This window comes from Oncorhynchus mykiss, chromosome 12 (assembly GCF_057628025.1).
Source record: "Oncorhynchus mykiss isolate SJ-2025 chromosome 12, ASM5762802v1, whole genome shotgun sequence".
Lineage (NCBI taxonomy): Eukaryota > Metazoa > Chordata > Actinopteri > Salmoniformes > Salmonidae > Oncorhynchus > Oncorhynchus mykiss.
The window spans coordinates 84,381,492-84,404,020 of NC_143033.1; the positions used below are offsets into that span (position 1 = coordinate 84,381,492).

The 22,529-nt window shown below is 43.1% G+C and overlaps 1 protein-coding gene and 1 long non-coding RNA gene across 2 annotated transcripts; both read right to left on the reverse strand.

The window, feature by feature from the left end:
• Positions 1–1,350: 1,350 nt before the first annotated feature.
• Positions 1,351–2,831, reverse strand: LOC118937750 (uncharacterized). Its single transcript, XR_005035151.2, has 2 exons — positions 2,374–2,831; positions 1,351–2,252 (listed from the first exon to the last, which is right to left on the reverse strand). It is a non-coding gene; the product is annotated as an uncharacterized LOC118937750 (long non-coding RNA).
• A 9,111-nt stretch (positions 2,832–11,942) lies between these two features.
• Positions 11,943–15,093, reverse strand: LOC110486628 (uncharacterized). The gene is made up of 6 exons (XM_036938667.2): positions 14,708–15,093; positions 14,434–14,527; positions 13,595–14,191; positions 13,462–13,497; positions 13,155–13,280; positions 11,943–13,037 (listed from the first exon to the last, which is right to left on the reverse strand). Exons 2-6 carry the CDS (start codon positions 14,463–14,465, stop codon positions 12,047–12,049), a joined length of 1,782 nt encoding a protein of 593 aa, XP_036794562.2. The 5' UTR covers positions 14,466–14,527; positions 14,708–15,093; the 3' UTR covers positions 11,943–12,046.
• Between the last annotated feature and the right edge of the window lie 7,436 nt (positions 15,094–22,529).

Genomic DNA, 22,529 nt, shown 5'->3' on the forward strand with positions numbered 1-22,529 from the left:
ACCTCACACAGCGCCCTTCCTCATGTGGTCTACTTTTGTGTGTATGTACTGACATGTATGTGTAACTTATAGATGAACACACAGGCGGACTACATGTATGTGTAACTTATAGATGAACACACAGGCGGACTACATGTGACATGTATGTGTAACACACATGCAGGCTACATGTTGATGTTTTCAATGTATGTCAATTGCAAAGTATTTTGTCTGTAATATCTTTTTCGTTATGTGTTGGACCCCACTAGGCTAACTGTCACCACTGACATCGGCTAATGGGGATCTTCATCAAATCCTAAATCTTACCCTTTCAAACATCCCCTTATTTACAACTTATTTGCAGGCATAACCCTTTTATACATATTAGTGGGAAACTGGCAAATTGGGAGGGGTGGGGAGTAGGGGATGGTGCATGGGGGCTGTTTGCAGTTCAAATTAGGAAGGTGTTAAAGAATGGAAGTGTTAATGGATTTACCTGCAAAAAGCAGAGAACCATTCACACAGACCTGATAGCTGTATTTTGGTTACAGGATCAGTGTAAATGCAGGAATCAGTACTAGGTCTTAAGGTGGCTTTTATTTTTCCATGTATTTTTTTATTCCTTACCCCTTTTCAGATATACATATGTCCCACCTTGCTATCTTAAGGTGAATGCACTAACTGTAAGCCAGAGCGTCAGCTAAATGACTAAAATGTCAAATGTAAATGTGACTGACCAACTCAAATCGGTCTTATGTAGCAAAATGTTTAATTGTGTTTTTTTTACATTGGATGAAGTAGAGACTCAGACCTACAAAATGGTATATCATACACTGCATTTTTGAGGAACAATGGGAAAGTAATTCTGCTTTGAAAGTTGATCAACTTAGCATTAGCATTGTTCACACCCTCTTAAGCCAGCCCCACCCATCTCTTTAAAGATTCACATGTGAGGTCATGTGCTAAACCGTGAGTAGTGTAGTAAAGATTAAGACTAAAAGTGGTAAAAGTAGTAGCCTACAATAATGAAAAATTCCAGGTAAACAGAAAGTGTCCAGATAAAAATATATTATAAATATTAGATGATGCTTACCCAGACACACTTGGCTAAATTAATGGGTCATGTGAAATAAATGCTATAACCCCCAGCCACATCCAGTGGTGGAAAAAGTACTAAATTGTCATACTTGAGTAAAAGTAAAGATACCTTTAATAGAAAATGACTAAATTAAAAGTAAAAGTCACCCAGTAAAATCTACTTGAGTAAAAGTCTAAAAGTATTTGGTAAAAAAAAAAAAAAATGGAATTGCTAAAATGTACTAAAATGTAAGTATCAAAAGTAAAAGTATAAATCATTTAAAATTCCTTATATTAAGCAAACCAGACAGCACAACTGTATTCTTTATTGACGAATAGCCAGGGGTACACTCCAACACTCAGACATTATTTACAAACAAAGCATTTGTGTTTAATGAGTCTGCCAGATCAGATGCAGTAGGGATGACCAGGGATTTTCCTGTCAAAATGTAACGAGTACTTTTGAGTGTCAGGGAAAATGTATGGAGTAAAAAGTACATTATTTTCATTCGGAATGTAGTTAAGGAAATGTAAAAGTTGCCAAAAATATAAATAGTAAAGTAAAGTACAGATACCGCACAAAAATACTTAAGTAGTACTCCATTATTATTTTTTTACTTAAGTACTTTACACCACTGGCCACATCTTGCTAAGTTGATGGGTCTCTACAGGAGGTGTAAACGGTACAGCCAAATAGTTACTTGCATAGTAGCAATATCAGAAATAGATAGTGTCAATATAAATAAAATAATATACAGTTTGTACAAGAACAATATCAATAACAATATCAGTGATAGACGAGGGGTAAAGTGGTTGAGCAGCAGGTTAAAAATAAAATAATAGTACCAACAACGTATGGCGTGTGTGTTAGGAGACAGTCATTTGAATAGAGGCACTGCAGAAAGTGCTGATGACTGGTCCGTCCGAACCTCGCATGAACAAAGGAATCTATATTCGGAGAGCCTGTTTCTGTCCTGCCCTTGACTTTGGTGCAGGGCATGTGATTTCCATAGACTCTTCTTCGAAAAACTCCTTGATCTTCTCAAAAATATATGTTTGTCTAGCTGTGTACAGTCCAGGTGGTGCTTGTACAGGCATACCATATATTGGAGGAAGGACGTCAGCGTTCCGCAGCAGCTGAAACTGAGCCCGAACGCTCCTTGGCGACAACAACACCGGGCTCCAGAGCATCGAAGCTGTAAACAGGAAATAACCAACACATTTTAGAAGACATTACAAACTTGCAAAGTATAAATTCACCTCCAAAGTTTAGTTAATAAGAATAACCTCATACAATGCAATGAAAATGAAATTCACCTGAAGTGCTGGTAGTGCTTGATCTGTGGCAGAGGCCTGAAGTACGGAGTCAGCTGTTGTTGACAGCCATAGCTTTCCACCAGCACCGTACCTTCCTCCAGTCTAACCAGCTCTGGGATGTTGACCCCTGTCACAGTGCTGTACCTTCACAACACCAGCCATCTCAGACAAAGACAGAGTCTTTCTGAAGCTCTACTTGATGAGGCCGGAGCAAACTTGGTGTGGCCTGTGATCAGGAAGTGAAGATCCAGACTGTGGTGGAGCTTGTGTATGGTCTGGAGCACAAACGTGTTCTTGTTTTGGCCACTGCAGTTTTCACAATTCAGGTCCACACATGTTTCCCCAACTCCATAGTTGGTGAATAAATGGTGCTTGTAGTTGATGACTGCGCTGCTGCCTTTGCTTAATGACATGCCTTCATCAATCATGTCGTTGACATATTTTTTTATGTAAAAATTAGTTACTGCAGTATCTTCTCCCTGCCACACGAGGGGGCATGGCACCAACCTGAGTGACTGGAGTAAAGCATATGATCCTAGAATTGTAGTGTTGTGATCATCTACCTCTGTGCTTGTTTGTGATGAACACATAGCCTATCATTAATATGCATAGAATCGTCAAGAGAGAATCAGATTAATCTCATGATGAGCGTCAAAGGATAGTTCCAGTGTGTTCCTTGTTCCATGTGTTATGTGTAACTCAAAGGATAGTTCCAGTGTGTTCCTTGTTCCATGTGTTATGTGTAACTCAAAGGATAGTTCCAGTGTGTTCCTTGTTCCATGTGTTATGTGTGACTCAAAGGATAGTTCCAGTGTGTTCCTTGTTCCATGTGTTATGTGTAACTCAAAGGATAGTTCCAGTGTGTTCCTTGTTCCATGTGTTATGTGTAACTCAAAGGATAGTTCCAGTGTGTTCCTTGTTCCATGTGTTATGTGTAACTCAAAGGATAGTTCCAGTGTGTTCCTTGTTCCATGTGTTATGTGTAACTCAAAGGATAGTTCCAGTGTGTTCCTTGTTCCATGTGTTATGTGTAACTCAAAGGGAAATTTGTTCACTGTTTGATCCGATAATAACCATTAAACCATAAACTCACTAATGGATTCATTTGTATGCATGTTTTATTGTTATACCTGCTACCAAATTGGCCAGCAATGGGTCAAACCATTTCTAAATGGATAGTTTCTAAGCATTTACCCCATCTCAATCAAATCAAATTGTATAGGTTGCTTACACATATTTTGCTGATTTTATCGCAGGTGCAGTGAAATGCTTATGTTTCTAGCTCCAACAGTGTAGTAATACCAAACAATACACACAAATCCCAAAAGAAAAATAAAGGAATTATAAATACCAGAACAAGCAATGTCAGAGTCCAGAATATAAATATCTATGTATTGATGGTGTGTCTAGACAGTATGGACAGTATATGTCAGAGTCCAGAATATATATATATCTATGTATTGATGGTGTGTCTAGACAGTATGGACAGTATATGTCAGAGTCCAGAATATAAATATCTATGTATTGATGGTGTGTCTAGACAGTATATGTCAGAGTCCAGAATATAAATATCTATGTATTGATGGTGTGTCTAGACAGTATGGACAGTATATGTCAGAGTCCAGAATATAAATATCTATGTATTGATGGTGTGTCTAGACAGTATGGACAGTATATGTCAGAGTCCAGAATATAAATATCTATGTATTGATGGTGTGTCTAGACAGTATGGACAGTATATGTCAGAGTCCAGAATATAAATATCTATGTATTGATGGTGTGTCTAGACAGTATGGACAGTATATGTCAGAGTCCAGAATATAAATATCTATGTATTGATGGTGTGTCTAGACAGTATGGACAGTATATGTCAGAGTCCAGAATATAAATATCTATGTATTGATGGTGTGTCTAGACAGTATGGACAGTATATGTCTGTAACGGCTTTCCTCTTCCTCTTCTGAGGAGTAGCAAGGATCGGACCAATACGCAGCGTGGTAAGTGTTCATCTTGGTTTTTTAATAAGAACACTGAACAAAACAATAAACGACAACGTGCCAAAACAAAACCGAACCAGTTCCGTGTGGAAACAAACACTGACACGGAAAATAAACACCTACAACCCAAAAGTGAAACCCAGGCTAACTAAGTATGATTCTCAATCAGGGACAACAATTGACAGCTGCCTCTGATTGAGAACCATCCTAGGCCAAACTCAAAAACCAACATAGAAAAACAAACATAGACTGCCCACCCAACTCACGCCCTGACCATACTAAAACAAAGATATAATAACAGAACTAAGGTCAGAACGTGACAATGTCAGAGTCCAGAATATAAATATCTATGTATTGATGGTGTGTCTAGACAGTATGGACAGTATATGTCAGAGTCCAGAATATAAATATCTATGTATTGATTGTGTGTCTAGACAGTATGGACAGTATATGTCAGATTCCAGAATATAAATATCTATGTATTGATGGTGTGTCTAGACAGTATGGACAGTATATGTCAGAGTCCAGAATATAAATATCTATGTATTGATGGTGTGTCTAGACAGTATGGACAGTATATGTCAGAGTCCAGAATATAAATATCTATGTATTGATGGTGTGTCTTGACATTATGGACAGTATATGAATAGAAAAGGTGTGGACAGCATTAGTTATATAGGCAGCCTTGACTAGAATACAGGATATACACTGTATATGAAGCATTAGGATCACCTTCCTAATATTGAGTTGCACCCCCTTTTGCCCTCAGAGCAGTCTAAATTCGTCGGGGCAAGGTGTCGAAAGCGTTCCACAGGGATGCTGGCCCATGTTGACTCCAATGTTTCCCATAGTTGTGTCAAGTTGGTTGGAGGTCCTTTGGGTGGTGGACCATTCTTGATACACACAGAAAACGCAGTTGTGTCAAGTTGGTTGGAGGTCCTCTGGGTGGTGGACCATTCTTGATACACACGGAAAACCTAGCAGTGTTGCAAGTTCTTGACACACTCAAACCGGTGTGCCTGGCACCTACTACCATACCCCGTTCAAAAGCACTTCAATATTTTGTCTTATCCATTCACCCTCTGAATGGCACACATACCCAATCCATGTCTCAATTGTCTCAAGGCTTAAAAATCCTTATTTAACCTGTCTCCTCCCCTTCATCTACACTGATTGAAGTGGATTTAACAGATGACATCAATAAGGGTTAATGGTTTTCACCTTTTTATTTATTTATTTATTTAACCTTTATTTAACCAGGTAGGCTAGTTGAGAACAAGTTCTCATTTGCAACTGTGACCTGGCCAAGATAAGCATAGCAATTCGACACATACAACAACACAGAGTTACACATGGAATAAACTAAACATACAGTCAATAATACAGTGGAACAAAAGAAGACAAAAAGTCTATATACAGTGAGTGCAAATGAGGTAAGTTAAGGAAATAAATAGGCCATGGTGGCGAAGTAATTACAATATAGCAATTAAACACTGGAATGGTAGATCGGCAGAAGATGAATGTGCAGGTAGAGATACTGGGGTGCAAAGGAGCAAAATAAATAAATAAATACCAGTATGGGGATGAGGTAGGTAGATAGATGGGCTGTTTACAGATAGGCTATGTACAGGTGCAGTGATCTGTGAGCTGCTCTGACAGCTGGTGCTTAAAGCAAGTGAGGGAGATGTGAGTCTCCAGCTTCAGAGATTTTTGCAATTCGTTCCAGTCATGGGCAGCAGAGACTTGGAAGGAAAGACGACCAAAGGAGGAATTGGCTTTGGGGGTGACCAGTGAGATATACCTGCTGGAGCGCGTGCTACGGGTGGGTGCTGCTATGGTGACCAGTGAGCTGAGATAAGGCGGGGCTTTACCGAGCAGAGACTTGTAGATAACCTGTAGCCAGTGGGTTTGGCGACGAGTATGAAGCGAGGGCCAACCAACGACAGCGTACAGGTCGCAATGGTGGGTAGTGTATGGGGCTTTGGTGACAAAACGGATGGCACTGTGATAGACTGCAACCAGTTTGTTGAGTAGAGTGTTGGAGGCTATTTTATAGATGACATCACCGAAGTCGAGGATCGGTATGATGGTCAGTTTTACGAGGGTATGTTTGGCAGCATGAGTGAAGGATGCTTTGTTGCTATATAGGAAGCCGATTCTAGATTTAATTTTGGATTGGATTGCTTAATGTGAGTCTGGAAGGAGGGTTTACAGTCTAACCAGACACCCAGGTATTTGTAGTTGTCCACGTATTCTAAGTCAGAGCCGTCCAGAGTAGTGATGCTGGACGGGCGAGCAGGTACGGGCAGTGATCGATTGAATAGCATTCATTTAGTTTTGCATGCGTTTAAGAGCAGTTAGAGGCCACAGAAGGAGAGTTGTATGGCATTGAAGCTTGTCTGGAGGTTAGTTAACACAGTGTCCAAAGAGGGGCCAGAAGTATACAGAATGGTGTCGTCTGCGTAGGAGTGGATCAGAGAATCACCAGCAGCAAGAGCAACATCTTGATGTATACAGAAAAGAGAGTCGCCCTGAAAATTGAACCCATAGAGACTGTCAGAGGACCGGACAACAGGCCCTCCGATTTGACACACTGAACTCTATCAGAGAAGTATTTGGTAAACCAGGCGAGGCAATCATTTGAGAAACCAAGGCTGTCGAGTCTGCCAATAAGAATGTTGTGATTGACAGAGTCGAAAGCCTTGGCCGGTCGATGAATACGGCTGCACAGTAATGTCTCTTATTGATGGTGGTTATGATGTTGTTTAGAACCTTGAGCGTGGCTGAGGTGCACCCAGGACCAGCTCTGAAACCAGATTGCATAGCGGAGAAGATATGGTGGGATTCTAAATGGTTAGTAATCTGTTTGTTAACTTGGCTTTCGAAGACCTTAGAAAGACAGGGTAGGATAGATATAGGTCTGTAGCAGTTTGGATCTAGAGTGTCAGCCCCTTTGAAGAGGGGGATGACCGCGGCAGCTTTCCAATCTTTGGGAATCTCAGACGATACGAAAGAGAGGTTGAACAGGCTAGTAATAGGGGTTGCAACAATTTCGGCAGATAATTTTAGAAAGAGAGGGTCCAGATTGTCTAGCCCAGCTGATTTGTAGGGGTCCAGATTTTGCAGCTCTTTCAGAACATCAGCTATCTGGATTTGGGTAGGGAGAAATGGTGGGGGCTTTGGCGGGTTGCTGTGGAGGGTGCTGGGCAGTTGACTGGGGTAGGGGTGGCCATGTGGAAAGCATGGCCAGCCGTAGAGAAATGCTTATTGAAATTCTCAATTATAGTGGATTTATCGGTGATGACAGTGTTTCCTAGCCTCAGAGCAGTGGGCAGCTGGGAGGAGGTGCTCTTATTCTCCATGGACTTTACAGTGTCCCAGAACTTTTTTGAGTTAGTACTACAGGATGCAAATTTCTGTTTTAAAAAGCTTGCCTTAGCTTTTCTAACTGCCTGTGTATATTTGTTCCTAACTTCCCTGAAAAGTTGCATATCACAGTGGCTATTCGATGCTAATGCAGAATGCCACAGGATATTTTTGTGCTGGTCAAGGGCAGACAGGTCTGGAGTGAACCAAGGACTATATATCTTCCTAGTCCTACATTTTTTGAGAGGGGCATGCTTATTTAAGATGGTGAGGAAGGCACTTTTAAAGAATAGCCAGGCATCATCTACTGACGGGATGAGGTCAATGTCATTCCAGGATACCCCGGCCAGGTCGATTAGAAAGGCCTGCTTGCAGAAGTATTTCAGGGAGCGTTTGACAGTGATGAGGGGTGGTCGTTTGGTTGCAGGCCCATTACGGATGCAGGCAATGAGGCAGTGATCGCTGAGATCTTGATTGAAAACAGCAGATGTGTATTTGAAGGGCGAGTTAGTTAGGATGACATCTATGAGGGTGCCCGTGTTTACTGATTTGGGGTTGTACCTGGTAGATTCATTGATAATTTGTGTGAGATTGAGGGCATCAAGCTTAGATTGTAGGATGTTAAGCATGTCCCAGTTTAGGTCACCTAGTAGCACGAGCTCAGAAGATAGATGGGGGGGCAATCAATTCACATATGGTATCGAGGGCACAGCTGGGGACAGAGGGAGGCCTATAGCAAGCGGCAACAGTGAGAGACTTGTTTCTGGAAAGGTGAATTTTTAGAAGTAGAAGCTCAAATTGTTTGGGTACAGACTTAGATAGTAATACAGAACTCTGCAGGCTATCTTTGCAGTAGATTGCAAGACTGCCCCCTTTGGCAGTTCTATCTTGGCAGAAAACGTTATAGTTTTTTTGTCTTAGCCATGTCTGAAGCCAGGATTCAGACACGGCTAAGACATCTGGGTTGGCAGAGTGTTCTAAAGCAGTGAGTAAAACAAACTTAGGGAGTAGGCTTCTAATGTTAACATGCATGAAACCAAGGCTTTTACGGTTATAGAAGTCAACAGATGAGAGCACCTGGGGAGTGGGAGTGGAGCTAGACACTGCAGGACCTGGATTAACCTCCACATCACCAGAGGAAAAGAGGAGAAGTAGGATAAGGGTACGGCTAAAGGCTATACGAACTGGCCGTCTAGCACGTTCGGAACAGAGAGTAAAAGGAGCAAGTTTCTGGGCACGATAGCATAGATTCAAGGCATAGTGTACAGACAAAGGTAAGGTAGGATGTGAGTACATTGGAGGTAAACCTAGGCTTGAGTAATGATGAGAGAGATATAGTCTCTAGAGATGTTTAAACAAGGGAATGTCATCGCATATGTGGGAGGTGGAACAACACGGTTGGTTAAGGCATATTGAGCAGGGCTAGAGGCTCTACAGTGAAATAAGACAGTAATTACTAACCAGGACAGTAATGTAAAAGGCATATTGATATTAGAGAGAGGCATGCGTAGCCAAGTGAACATATGGGTCCAGTGAGTGGTTGGGCTGACTGGGGACACGGCGATTCAGACAGTTAGCAGGCCGATGCTAACAAGCTAGCAGTTAGCAGGCCGGGTTAACAAGCAAGCAGTTAGCAGGGGCTAGCAGTTAGCAGACCGGGTTAGCAAGCAAGCAGTTAGCAGGGGCTAGCAGTTAGCAGACCGGGCAGGCAAGCTAGCAGTTAGCAGACCGGGGCAGGCAAGCTAGCAATTAGCAGACCGGGTTAGCAAGCAAGCAGATAGCAGGGGCTAGCAAGTTAGCCTATGGGGGACGTCGCGATGGGGTAAGTCTGTTTTTGCCTCTTCGTGCGGTGACGTCGATAGACCAGTCATGGAATTAGTAGGGTTCCAAGTAGCTCTAGGTAGCTAGCAGGCCTAGCTGGTTAGCAGAATGGGCCTTCAGCGGGCGTCGTGCATGAGGGGCCTGGTGGAGTCCTGATTGAGATAATATTTTTATGTCACGCCCTGATCTGTTTCACCTGTCCCTGTGATTGTCCCCCACCCCCCCCTCCATGTATTTATCCCTGTGTTTCCTGTCTCTCTGTGCTAGTTTGTATGTAGTTGGTATGTATGTTTAGTCAAGTCAACCAGCGTGTTTTTCCCTGTACTCCTTTTCTATTCTCTTTTGCTAGTCTTCCCGGTTTTGACCACTGCCGGACTCTGGACTCCTTTCTCGCCTGCCTGATCATCCTGATCATCCTGATCATCTGCATACCCTTCAAGTACCTATTGGACTCTGACCTGGTTCTGATCTTGTGCCTGTACACGACCATTCACTTGCCTACCCCTTTTGGATTAATAAACATTGTAAGACTACAACCATTTGCCTCCTGTGTCTGCCTCTTTTTATTTCACCTTTATTTAACCAGGTAGGCTAGTTGAGAACAAGTTCTCATTTACAATTGCGACCTGGCCGAGATAAAGCAAAGAAGTTCGACAGGTACAACAACACAGAGTTACACATGGAGTAAAACAAACATACAGTCAATAATACAGTAGAAAAATAAGTCTATATACAATGTGAGCAAATGAGGTGAGATAAGGGAGATAAAGGCAAAAAAGGTCATGGTGGCGAAGTAAATACAATATAGCAAGTAAAACATTTTTAAAAAGAAACACTGGAATGGTTGATTTGCAGTGGAAGAATGTGCAAAGTAGAGATAGAAATAATGGGGGTGCAAAGGAGCAAAATAAATAAATAAATACAGTAGGGGGAGAGGTAGTTGTTTGGGCTAAATTATAGATGGACTATGTACAGGTGCAGTAATCTGTGAGCTGCTCTGACAGCTGGTGCTTAAAGCTAGTGAGGGAGATAAGTGTTTCCAGTTTCAGAGATTTTTGCAGTTTGTTCCAGTCATTGGCAGCAGAGAACTGGAAGGAGAGGCGGCCAAAGTAAGAATTGGTTTTGGGGGTGACCAGAGAGAAATACCTGCTGGAGCGCGTGCTACAGGTGGGTGCTATTGTAACAGTATAACTTTAGACCGCCCATACCCGGGCGCGAACCAGGAACCAGAACCAGAACCTCTGCACACATCAACAACAGTCACCCACGAAGCATCGTTACCCATCGCTCGTCAAAAGCCACGGCCCTTGCAGAGGTCAAGGTCTCAGAGCAAGTGACGCCACCGATTGAAACGCTATTTAGCGCGCACCACCGCTAACTAAGCTAGCTGTTTCACATCCGTTACACTCACCCCCCCTTTTGACCTTCCTCCTTTTCCGCAGCAACCAGTGATCCGGGTCAACAGCATCAATGTAACAGTATAACTTTCGACCGTCTCCTCGCCCATACCCGGGCGCGAACCAGGGACCCTCTGCACACATCAACAACAGTCACCCACGAAGCATCGTTACCCATCGCTCCACAAAAGCCGCGGCCCTTGCAGAGCAAGGGGAACTACTACTTCAAGGTCTCAACCTGTTGGTGGAAAATGTGTTGTATATATTTGATATAATTATAAATGTGGCATAAACATTTAGAAAATCTGATTCACCCCTAGCTGATCATTGTCTACAGCCAGCTCTGATCGTAGTGTAATGAATCTGGCAGGGAGAGAACTCGTCTGCAGTGGTCGGCAAACCCTCAACCTTCTGGCCCTGCGTGGCATTAACTGTGTCACAAAAGCATGCTGAAGTAGTAAAGTCGATATCCACGATTAAAAACACAGGCTCGGTACAGTTATTGTTATTTGTGGTCGTAAAAATGATTTTAAATGAATTCTATGAGGGGGAGGGTGTTCAGTTTATTTTACAGTACAAGGGGAGGGTCATGTGAAATAATGTGTAACTTTGGGGAGGGTGTCATTATTTTTTTAGGACACCTTCATTTGGACAAGCCCCTCCCCCCAGTACATTTTGATCTGTCCCTTTGCAAGACGTCTTCAACTTCCAGTGAAGTGAGGAATGTGAGTCTTCTGTGTATGAAGGTACATGTCACCAACACAATATTGGAAACATTATTACATTTCACTTTCAGTATTTTGACTACACTGAACACATATTTTGGAAACATGTGGCCATGATATTAAACAGACTACTTTAAAAAAGTGCCAAACTGAATAAGTTTCATGAAATTGAACATTGTTTTATTTCTTATAACATTAAATTGTAAAGTTGATTATAAAATTAGACTTGTGTACAGAATGATTGATGAAAATGAAAAAAGGGCTTTGTGTCATCTCTTTATTTTAAATTGTTGAACATTCTAAGTGCCACTGTACAGTATGTTTGAGAGGCCCTAACTTCAAAGACTGTTAAGTCATTTATGTTGTCCTACTGTGTCATACACATCGATTTCTTCCCTCTCAGCTTCTCCCCCAGAGGGTAAAATGGCTGCTCCAGGACAATCTGACTTTTCTCTAATGTTAATAGACCTCTACACAGCGAGTCATGGATCTTCTGCCAGGACTCCATCTCTGTGCGCCACAATGCTGATCTGGCACGGATGAGCTGGGATCTCTCACTCTTGCTGCCTTTGGCCAGGCTGACGCTGTCTTTACAGATGAAGAAGAAATCCAGGCCAATGAAGAGAACGTTGAGGGTGATGAGACCAGCCCGCGCTGACTTGGAGAGGGCTAGTGGGGTGCCTTTGGCCACCTGTCCAATATCCGGGATGTCCTCGGCTAGCTTGGGCAGGTTTCGTGCTACTTTGCCTTCCTGGAGCGCCAACTTACCAGCGCTTGAGATCAGATCTTTGTTTCTAAGAACTTCTGCTGACTTAAAACCTGAGGAAAGGTCAACTAGGGAGTCAATGCGTTTTCCGATGGTCCAAGTGGTGGCAATCACCTTCCTTGCTCCAACCATGTTCACCGTACTCTGCCCCAGGATGGGCTCTATATTCCTGGCCACATCCTCCAGACACTCCTGGAGACTCTCCACATCCTCCATGAAATTCTGGAATATGTCACTGGCTTTCTTCTCATGGATGCTATTGACCTTCATCTCTGTGATACCAGTAGTTAAACTGTTGACCCCACTGGTGACCCCCAGGCTGGCCCCTGCAATGGTGAGAGCCAGTGACACCCCAGCAGTGACAGGGGTCAGAGCTAAGCCCACGATGGATAGGATTCCTCCAGCCACACCCACTGAGCTGCCTGCCACACTGGAGATCTTAGCCCCCAGCTTCATCCTGTCCAGCTGCACAGCATTCTCCTCCAGATCGGTCAGAAACTGCTCCATCCTGGGTCGGCGCTGGCTGAACCGGCCAATGAAGCGCTGAGCAGCCCCTTGGAACAGGAATGTCAGTCTGACTTGCGGGTCCATCCTGTCGGAGGGGAAAGATATCTATTTACTGTTTTCCAATAGACTAGTTCTTGAATCTTGTTAAAAAATGTCAACATAAGTTTTAAGAGAAGAACCAAACAATGGCAGTAAAACCTACCTGATCTCACTCAGCTGATTCAAATGTTGGAGCATATTTTGTATGGACTCTTCACTCACACCACCAAGGTTGACCACAGGGATGTCATTCCTCTTTTTCCAAAACATCATTTGACTGACTGAGTTACTGTAACAATGAATATTCATTTCAACAATAAATTATATTCATTACATTATTTTGTGGCATATTAATTATATCACATAAGCCAAAGAACCTTGTCAAAATTACAATAAAAATGAAAGGAAAATAATACACCTATGCTAATATAATATACATGCTGATATTAAAACTGTGTGAGGGATCTTACCCAAGTTTACTCCCAGGCTGTTGTCTGATCTGTAATCTAGAAGTAAAGAATGGACATCAAGTGTTTGTAAAATGGCAATGAAGAACATTACGTACGTTAATGTTGAAGAAATTGTGATGGGAGCTCCACTTACCCCTTCTCCATCCTTTTACAGACCTGCTGGCTGATTTCTATGTATCTAACCAGTTGGCAGGCCAGCACCTCTACATTGAGGAGGCTGGGCATAAAGAAGGCCTTAGCATCCCTCTTAAAATAGATGAGGAGAGGGCAGGCCATTCTGGCAGCAATGATGACAGCCTGAACACTGGCAGGGCTCGTCCCCTGAGGCAGACAGAGGAACCTGTTCTCCTCAAACACCAACAGACAGGTGACCGCCAGACACTCCACAGCATCCAGGAAGTAATCCAGCTTCTCCAGGCCTCCCAGAGTGTCCTTTAGTACAGCTCCCAGCTCCTTCTCCAGCTCCTCACGCCTACTGTCTGCAGTCCCCTGGGTCAGACCGCTCCATACGAACTCCCCAAACGCCTTGGCCTTGGTCGCTGAGTTACGGACATGGTTGAAGTTAAGGTCAATTCTCTCTGCCCTCTCCTTGATGTCCCTCATCATTTCCAGATCTGTCTCCCTCTGAAGGGCCCATTTGGAATGCCTGTCACAGAACTCCCTCACTGTGTGAATGTGGCTGAGGGTGTCTGAGATGTACTGGCCCAAGAGCTCCCTTGTTAACTCTAATCTGTAACAAAAGAGGGATTCAGATAGGAGCTTTACTATTAAAATTCAGGATAATCACTATATCAAATTACAAAGTTGTAGATTTAGAGTGCCTATAGAACTTTACACTTTTATTGAATGGCCTTCATTGAAAACCTTTGATTCTTTGTCAACACTGCCCTCTGTTGTCTATGTAAAGTAATACAACACCTCTCTCCTTTTTTTGCCACAGTAATTTATTGCCCCAGTTATTAATAGTCTCACCGTGACATGGCGCTCTCTCTGCACTTTGACATTTCCCAGTTTGGTTGATATTGTTTCTGAACAGAATTCGTCTTGTATTGGACATGTCCATTAACTGTGGATCAAATAGTCAACAATCACGAAAAATTGAAGTGTACATTTCTCTGCTGAAATCATTTAGAATCAGGATTCACAGACATGGCATGGCTTACGTGGGCAAACATGTTTAGATACTTTTCGAAGTAAAACGTTTCTTTCGTGTAAAAAAAAAATGGATTTATTAAACCTCACTCACCTTGACAAAGACCCTACTGCACGCAGACAAAACTTAAATGTAGTCTCTTTAAATGGGTCAACATGCTTCGACTCGACTGGGGAATAGCCAAGTACCAAACGAGCAGGGTTGCCAGGTCCAGCTAAAATAACTAGATCAATGACCAGTCAAAACCTGCCCACAGGTCCTGAAAACTAACCCACATGTTGCAGCAAGAGAGTTGCCACATTTATCCAATGAAGCTTTTTTTTCACAACATTATGGAGCGAATTAGGAAGGAATATCGACGCAATTTGTAATGACCTAGGCTAAGAAGCAACATTCGGTTTTTCATCAAAATAATAATTCTTCCAAGTTTAAGAATATGTCACCGTATACCACAAACCTCTGTGGCGACTTATTGCTATTATAATCATGTTACCAACGTAATGAGAACAGTAAAAAGTAATTTATTATCAAACCCGTGGTACACGGTCTGATATACCAAGTGTTCAACCAATCAGCATTTAGGGCTCAAACCACCCAGTTTATAATTGTAAATAAATCCAGTTTGCACATGTGCATAACTATAGATAAATCCAACAGGAGAGTTTGCGTGATGAACGTTGGACAGAGGATCTCGAAATCTCTGTACAATAAATACTTGGACAAACTTCGAAAATATTATATTAGGCTATTTTCTGGCAATTGTGCCTTTATTATGTGCCAGATGTTAAGACTACAAAACAATCCGTGGTGATTTTAGCATGTAAATCTTGGTGGGGCAACAACATCAAAAAGTGTGATGCATGCCAGCAAAGTCACTACACAACACAACACTAAGCAATACATGAATTGCACTGCTATACCACCTGGTTGTCAGCGGAGCCTTGTCTGGCAGCGAAACAGTTAATTCAGCCTAATTTACTGCCTTTAAAAAAGATATAGCTGATATGGCTGACTTGCTTAAACAAATATGGTTTCTACTGACAATTCAGATGTACAAACTATGGCATAAGGGGACAACAAGCGGATAAGAGGCAATCTGTAATTTCGATTAAGACATTAATGAGCGAGCTAGGATGTACATTCAGCACTTTTGAAATGTACTGTGACAGAATTCAGAACATGCCGTTCTTACAGTGTTCTTCCTGTACACCAAGTCAGAACCGTAGGATAAATAAAGGGGGCATATAAGCAGACAATAAAAGCTCTTACAATATTCAACGATCACGTCTCTCAAAAACAGGTTATAGGCTACATGTGCACCACCAAGTCAGAACATTAGGCTAAATTAAGAGGTGAAAATTATTATGGTGAGGCACAGGGGCTACTAACAGCTTACTACACAACATACACTTAGTATTACATTCTTAGTTACAGTATACATATCTTCCTGGCATATTACATCATTTATGCAGCAGCATACAATACATTTTTGGATGCACCTTGTTGTGCTGTGTTCAATTGAACAGGAAGGTCCTTCATGGCCAATATTTTTTTATTAAACTTTGTCATCAAAGTCTGGAATTCTCTGAATTCATGGTGCTTTCAAGACAACTGGGAACTCAAAGAAGAAGTTGAATCACGATGATGTCAGTGATCTTCAGGTAGTAGCTCTAGAAAGAGGCCCAAGTTCCTGATTTACAATTCCGAGTTGGATGAAAGTTCAAAACCTATTTTCCCAGTTGTAGCTCTTTTTTCCAGAGTTCCCAGTTGTCTTAAACTCACTAAAGTCAGATTATGCAGTTCCGAGTTAACAGTTGTTTTGAGAGCGGCACAAATTATGCATCATTGATATCATGGCCAATTTTTTATTGAACTAGACAAGTCAGTTAAGAACAAATTCTTATTTACAATGACAGCCTAGGAACAGTGGGTTAACTGCCTTGTTCAGGGGCAGAATGAAATAATTTGACCTTGTCAGCTCAGAGATTTGATCTAGCAACATTTCAGTTACTGGCCCAGCCTGCCACCAACGTTGAATGTTTATAATTTTAAACTAGGAAAAGAGTCCCTTATTCTTAGACCTCACAGCTACAGGCATTCCACTGAATAGCAGGCTAATGATTGCTTTGCATGCTTGCAGTTAGCCACTGATTCCTTCCAAACCACTCATTGTTGAATTTGCAATTTCCAACTTGTTGTGTAATGTTTATGTCCAATGGCCAATGAGCACTGCTACATTTTATCCATATTTCTCTTCATATTTTTTTTAACCTTTATTTAACTAGGTAAGTCAGTTAAGAACAAATTCTTATTTACAATGACGGCCTAGGAACAGGGAGTTAACTGCCTTGTCCAGGGGCAGAACGACAGATTTTTTACCTTGCCAGCTCAGGGATTCAATCTAGCAACCTTTTGGTTACTTGCCCAATGCTCTAACCACTAGGCTACCTGCCGCCCCATATGACAAGGATTAAAAAGGATTTGCCAGTAGATTGTCGACTTGATTCATGATGATTACTGCTAGCTAAGATTTTGAAAGTCCAATCAAAGCTACTGTAGATAGAATATGATTTGATGTCATTTTATCTGTGGCCAATGACCTTGAGCCTTCTTGGATGGGCACTTCTAATGTAACTCAATGGCAGCACCCAAGGGGCTAGAATTTTCGAGATCTACCCTTAGACTTGGCTGTGACATAGTGTCCACATGAATGACAGAACACTGAGACAATCACGGCGCAACACTATTTCCTGCTGGCTTGCACCACCACCACCACAGAAGCACTGAGTTAGGCTGAAACACCTGCATTTTGGAGTTGCCTTACTCAAGAAAACAAAAAGAGACCATGTTTGTATGCGGCTTTATTAACTCAATGATATATATATTTTTTTACATTGTTTGCAAACTGACATGTGACACATGTTAATGCCAAAATAACATGCAAAACAGGCAAGCCCCCCCCAAAACATAAACAGGTGGGGCACTGACCCCCCTGCCCTGAATGACGGGTTGCCACTGCAAACAATTCTTTATGGCCTATTTACGAGATTGACTTGTTAAGTCAGTAGGCATAGGCTACCAACTAAAATCTGGGTTTATAATTGCAATTCAACTTTGCCATGGTCTGTTGAGCTAGATGCAGGTAGTCTGGCCACTGATAGGCCAACATCTAATTTCAGGGAAAAGTCCACAATGAAACTGACATTAAATGTGGAGAATGATACATTTGCGATAAAGCTGTGACCATGAACACAATTGATAACTTCCAATTTAATTAACTAAACATGGCTGAAGTAATAGACTATCTATTAAATCCATTTGCCAGCTCCAGGTAGGCTACACAAGTTGCACAAATTTACTTGCAATGACTCCAGTAATATTGTCATTTCAACATATTTATTGTAATAGCCTACTTGATGGCCAACAGATACAAATGTATCCTTCTACACATTTAATGTCAGTAGCATGTGAGGGAGTTTCCACCTGAACAGCACTTGAGACCCAAGAACTGAGCATGAGTAAAACCCTTCCCATGATACAGTTTTCCATATTTTCCAGTGCTTTGCTGCCGTTATATCAGATCTAGCACGTTAATATGTTTTATGGAAAAGGGTTGGAAATAAGTATCTCTATAATGACCAATCTAATTATACTACCTACAATGATCCTACCTACAATTATCCTACCTACAAGTTGTCACAAGGTGCTCTGCTGCAGGGCACTCTCATCCGGCCCACCTTCCACACCACTCCCTCAGTCAGCAACAGCCGGCTTGCTTACTGCCTGATAGTCAGTAGCAGCAGGTCACAGTAAAATATACTGTATATATAGTTTTTTTTAAGAGAAATGCCATGGCGGCCGGCAGTGCAATTTAGAAGCAGCCCAAAAACCCACAACCCATGGCCAATACATTTTCACCCACGACATTGTTTTCATAGTAGCCCAATTGTCCGAAAACTGTGGACATAGCAACCCTGCAAACAACTGTGCTTGCAAATTACTTTAGATGTTTGCTTGAAAAATGAAAAGGGGGGGAAACCGGCAATATTACCCTGGGACAGTGGATGGCTATGAGCTGGAAATAGCCATCTACAGCCAAACAAGGAAGTGAAATCAAAGATAGTACAGGCAGAAACTGCTTCTCCAATAGAAAACCCTGATCACACTTGTAGGTGATGTCAAGGTAATGTTGGCTAGCTAAGCTCATGCGCAGAAACACATCATCGGGTCCAACTGTTGTCTCATTCCGAACTGAGCATGTGCAGGCCGTCAAATCAAAGGCACCTTTTCGATATGAAGTTGTTTTTGGCTAAAATTAAAATGTGTCAGTTTGTCACTTTCACAAGGTTGGAGTAATAACAAGTTGGCTCTAATCTAGATTGTGCCTTTAGATTTAGAGAAGATTAACAACTAAGGAAGAAATGTTCACTTCTCTCATTGACTTCTCAAACTCCAAACCCCGGCTTGGTATGCTTGGCCTGTTTCGCAAGCGTTCCTGGAAGTCTCTCAATGTTGCGCCTCTAGGTTTAGAAAGTGTGATAAAATAGTGTGCACAGATACTTTTGGAGGAGATGGGAAACGAAGGTTACGTATGTAACCACGGTTATGTGTGCTATTGGATCACTTCAATATGCTATTCTTCCGCATATGTTCCGAGTAAGAATTTCAGATTAGTCCAGTGTACCAGGTAGTGCTGCGCCTGACCCCTTAAATAGCTGCCTCCGCACTACTTCCACCTTGTGTCCTTTTCGAGGCACCGGCAACAATGAGTCGATAGTGCCTAGAAAAAGGTGCTAGACGATGTAGCCACTCCTCTAGTAGAATGCACCACTACAGCAGACGGCAGAGGATGGCTGGCCAGCTGATATGCTGTAGTAATAGTGTCCACAATCCAATGTGAGAGTCTTTGTATCGATAGGCTCTGGCGCAGAACTCTCTCACCTAGCAAATTAATAGCCAATCAGACTGTCGTATTGCCTGTGTCTGTGGAAGTGTCCAAGGCCCTGATCCTGGCAGAGCACACTTGGAGAAAAACACCCAGCTCACCCGCAGCCGCGGGAGGAGCATATGCGAACAAATGTCAAATCAAATTGTATTGGTCACATACACATGGTTAGCAGATGTTAATGCGAGTGTAGCAAAATGCTTGTGCTTCTACTTCTGACAGTGCAGTAATATCTAACAAGTAATTTAACAATTCCCCAACAACTACCTAATACACACATATCTAAAGGGATGGAATAAGAATATGTACATATAAATATATGGATGAGCGATGCCGAGTTCAAACTTGATGATTGTAAGGGCCGATTCACATGTCTGTCAAACAGGACCTTCAGCAAGAAAGAGAGGTTAAGACGGAGGGTGACACTCCTCTTGTCTGGACCCATTCGGAAAAGCATTCAGTGCTCACTGAAAAGGCATGAAGTTCATTCACCCTCTTCGTGGAGGTAATAGCCAACAGGAATTCCACCTTCACGAATAGGTGAAGTAAAGTAATCAACTCTTGGGGTTCGAGAGTGGCTTAGCAAGCGCTGACAGCACCACGCCAACGTTCCAGTTTGGCACTGAGCTGGCCACTGCTGGACACGGACGTCGAACTCCCTTCATAAATTTAGAGAGCAATGGGTAGTTAGCCATGGGTCCCTCTTGGTATCCGTCTTGGCATGCCGAGACAGCGGCTAAATACACTCTCAATGTGGATGGCACTCGGCCCGCATCGAGCAGTGACTGTGAAAACCGTAAAACCGTTTGCACATATGGCTTTCAAACCAAGGACAGAATATGCCACACCATATTTGATATGATGCATTGGTGGAAGAAAACATGGCGCCCCGCAATGTGTTCACGACATTGTCCTGAAGGCCTAGACTGGTCCACTAACACCTCTCAGAGGCCAAACCCGAAGCTGGAAGCGGTGCGGGTCCGGATGCCACAGCGTCCCCCCAGCCTGAAAAGAAGGTCAGGCCTCATGTGGTCCTGAGTGGAGAGACAACAGAAGACTGAACCATGGTGGTCTCGGCCAGCATGGAGCTATCAAGAGCAGCTGGTGGCCAATCAAGATGACCCTGTCTAGTGTAGCTGTAATCAGGGGAAATGATGGAAAAGTGTAAAGTGGCATTGCGGGCCAATCGTGAGAGAGGGCAACGAGAACTAGCTGGGGCAATAAGTGTTCTCCTGAAATGCAAACAGGTCCACCTGTGCTCTCCCGAACCTGTCCCAAAGCTGTAGCACAGGTCCTGTGCACTCATAACCAACAGTTGACGGTGTCTGTGTTATTTTGGGTGTCGGCCGTGGGAGTTGAACCATCGCTGGAGTGGCCTGATATAGAACGCCAAGCAGAACCAACAGTGAAGCCACCAGCATGGCTCGTCCGAGTCGGAAACGGTTGAGGTAGGATAGGATTTTGTTACTCTCACCTGATGGAGACGTGACCTCATGAGAGTCAAGTCTATGGGCATCCCGAGGTAGATCACCTTCCGTGAGGAGGTCAGGTGACTCTTCTCCTCGTTTAGGGTAAGGCCCAGAACTCTAATGTGGTTCAAGAGGGTCCTCGTGTCTATTGTGGCCTGTTCCCTGGATGGGGCAGACTATCCAATCGTTCAGGTAAGGCAGTAGAATGTGTCACCACAGCAAAAGATAAAGGCTGGTGGACCAGCCGAAATGCTGCAGTAACAGTGTCCACCATGCAATGTGAGAGTTCGGTCGGAAAGGCACTGGCCCAAAACTCTCTCACCATAATTAACAAAAACTGATAAAGCTTTCGTATTGCCTATGTCTGTGAAAAGTGTTCATTGCCCTAGCCGGGCACAACACACTGGGGGAAGCCCCTAGTTCACCCGCAACAGCAAGAGGAGCGTGTGGACAACTGTAATGGCCGGTTAACGTGTTTGTCGAATAGAACCCTTGGCCAGAATGAGGGGTTTGGCTGTCGGTTGACTCCTTCATCTGAACTCTTTCGGAAACATCCAGTCAACCAGGGCTTCAACATTATGTGGAAGGACCACCAGAGGGCCGGCTGGGCTCACGGATAGTAGCCCAACAAGGCATGGGAGACAAGGTAACCAGAGGCAATTAAGCACAGCTGACGGTACTAATGGCATATTCACCTTCCCCTATAAGAGAGAGTATGGAACCAGCAGAGAGGGGGGGGGGGGGGGGGAGTATCTCTGGAAGATGGCCACCGAGACAGAGGAGCTATCCATGAAAAACCACTAAGACGGTAACAATCCTGTGACTTTTGTTGTAGTTTAAAGATAATCGTATTGTGTTCCTGTTTCATCTGGAGAATAAGATGTATGTTTTTCCCTGGGAGAGTTTCATTGATTATTTTGGAGTGTTTGTGTTGACCAAATGCCCTCAATAGAGAACTGTGTTCAATCAAGAAAACCTACTCCTGACTCGTTTATTCCACCTTTCTGCTTTAGAGTGACGCCCAATTACTTGGTCCGCTCACATTGGTGGAGAATGTGGGCATTAGGTGGACGAGTGATACAAGGATAAGTGAGTAAATCAAGATTCTTCCAGTAGACCCGGAGGAACCATTCAAGAACGATGGATAACGCCCTACTACAACAATTGATCACGGCACAGCAGACAACAATAGAACTCTTGCAACAACAGCTGAGCCGGCGGGAAGAACCTAGAGTTAAGCCAAGAGCGGCTGCTCATTCCATCTTACCTCGTCTCTCCAAGGAGGATGATATTGAGGCCTTCCTCATGACCTTCGAAAGGACGGCCACCTTGGAAGAGTGGCCGCCCACAGAATCGGCGAGCGCATTAGCCCCTCTTTTGACCGGGGTGGCTCAGGAAGCCTATTTTGACCTGGATTCCCTCGAAGCTGCGGACTATGGGCGACTAAAAACCGAGATCCTGTCCCAGTACCAGCTGACTGCCAGAGATAGGGCCGTAAAGT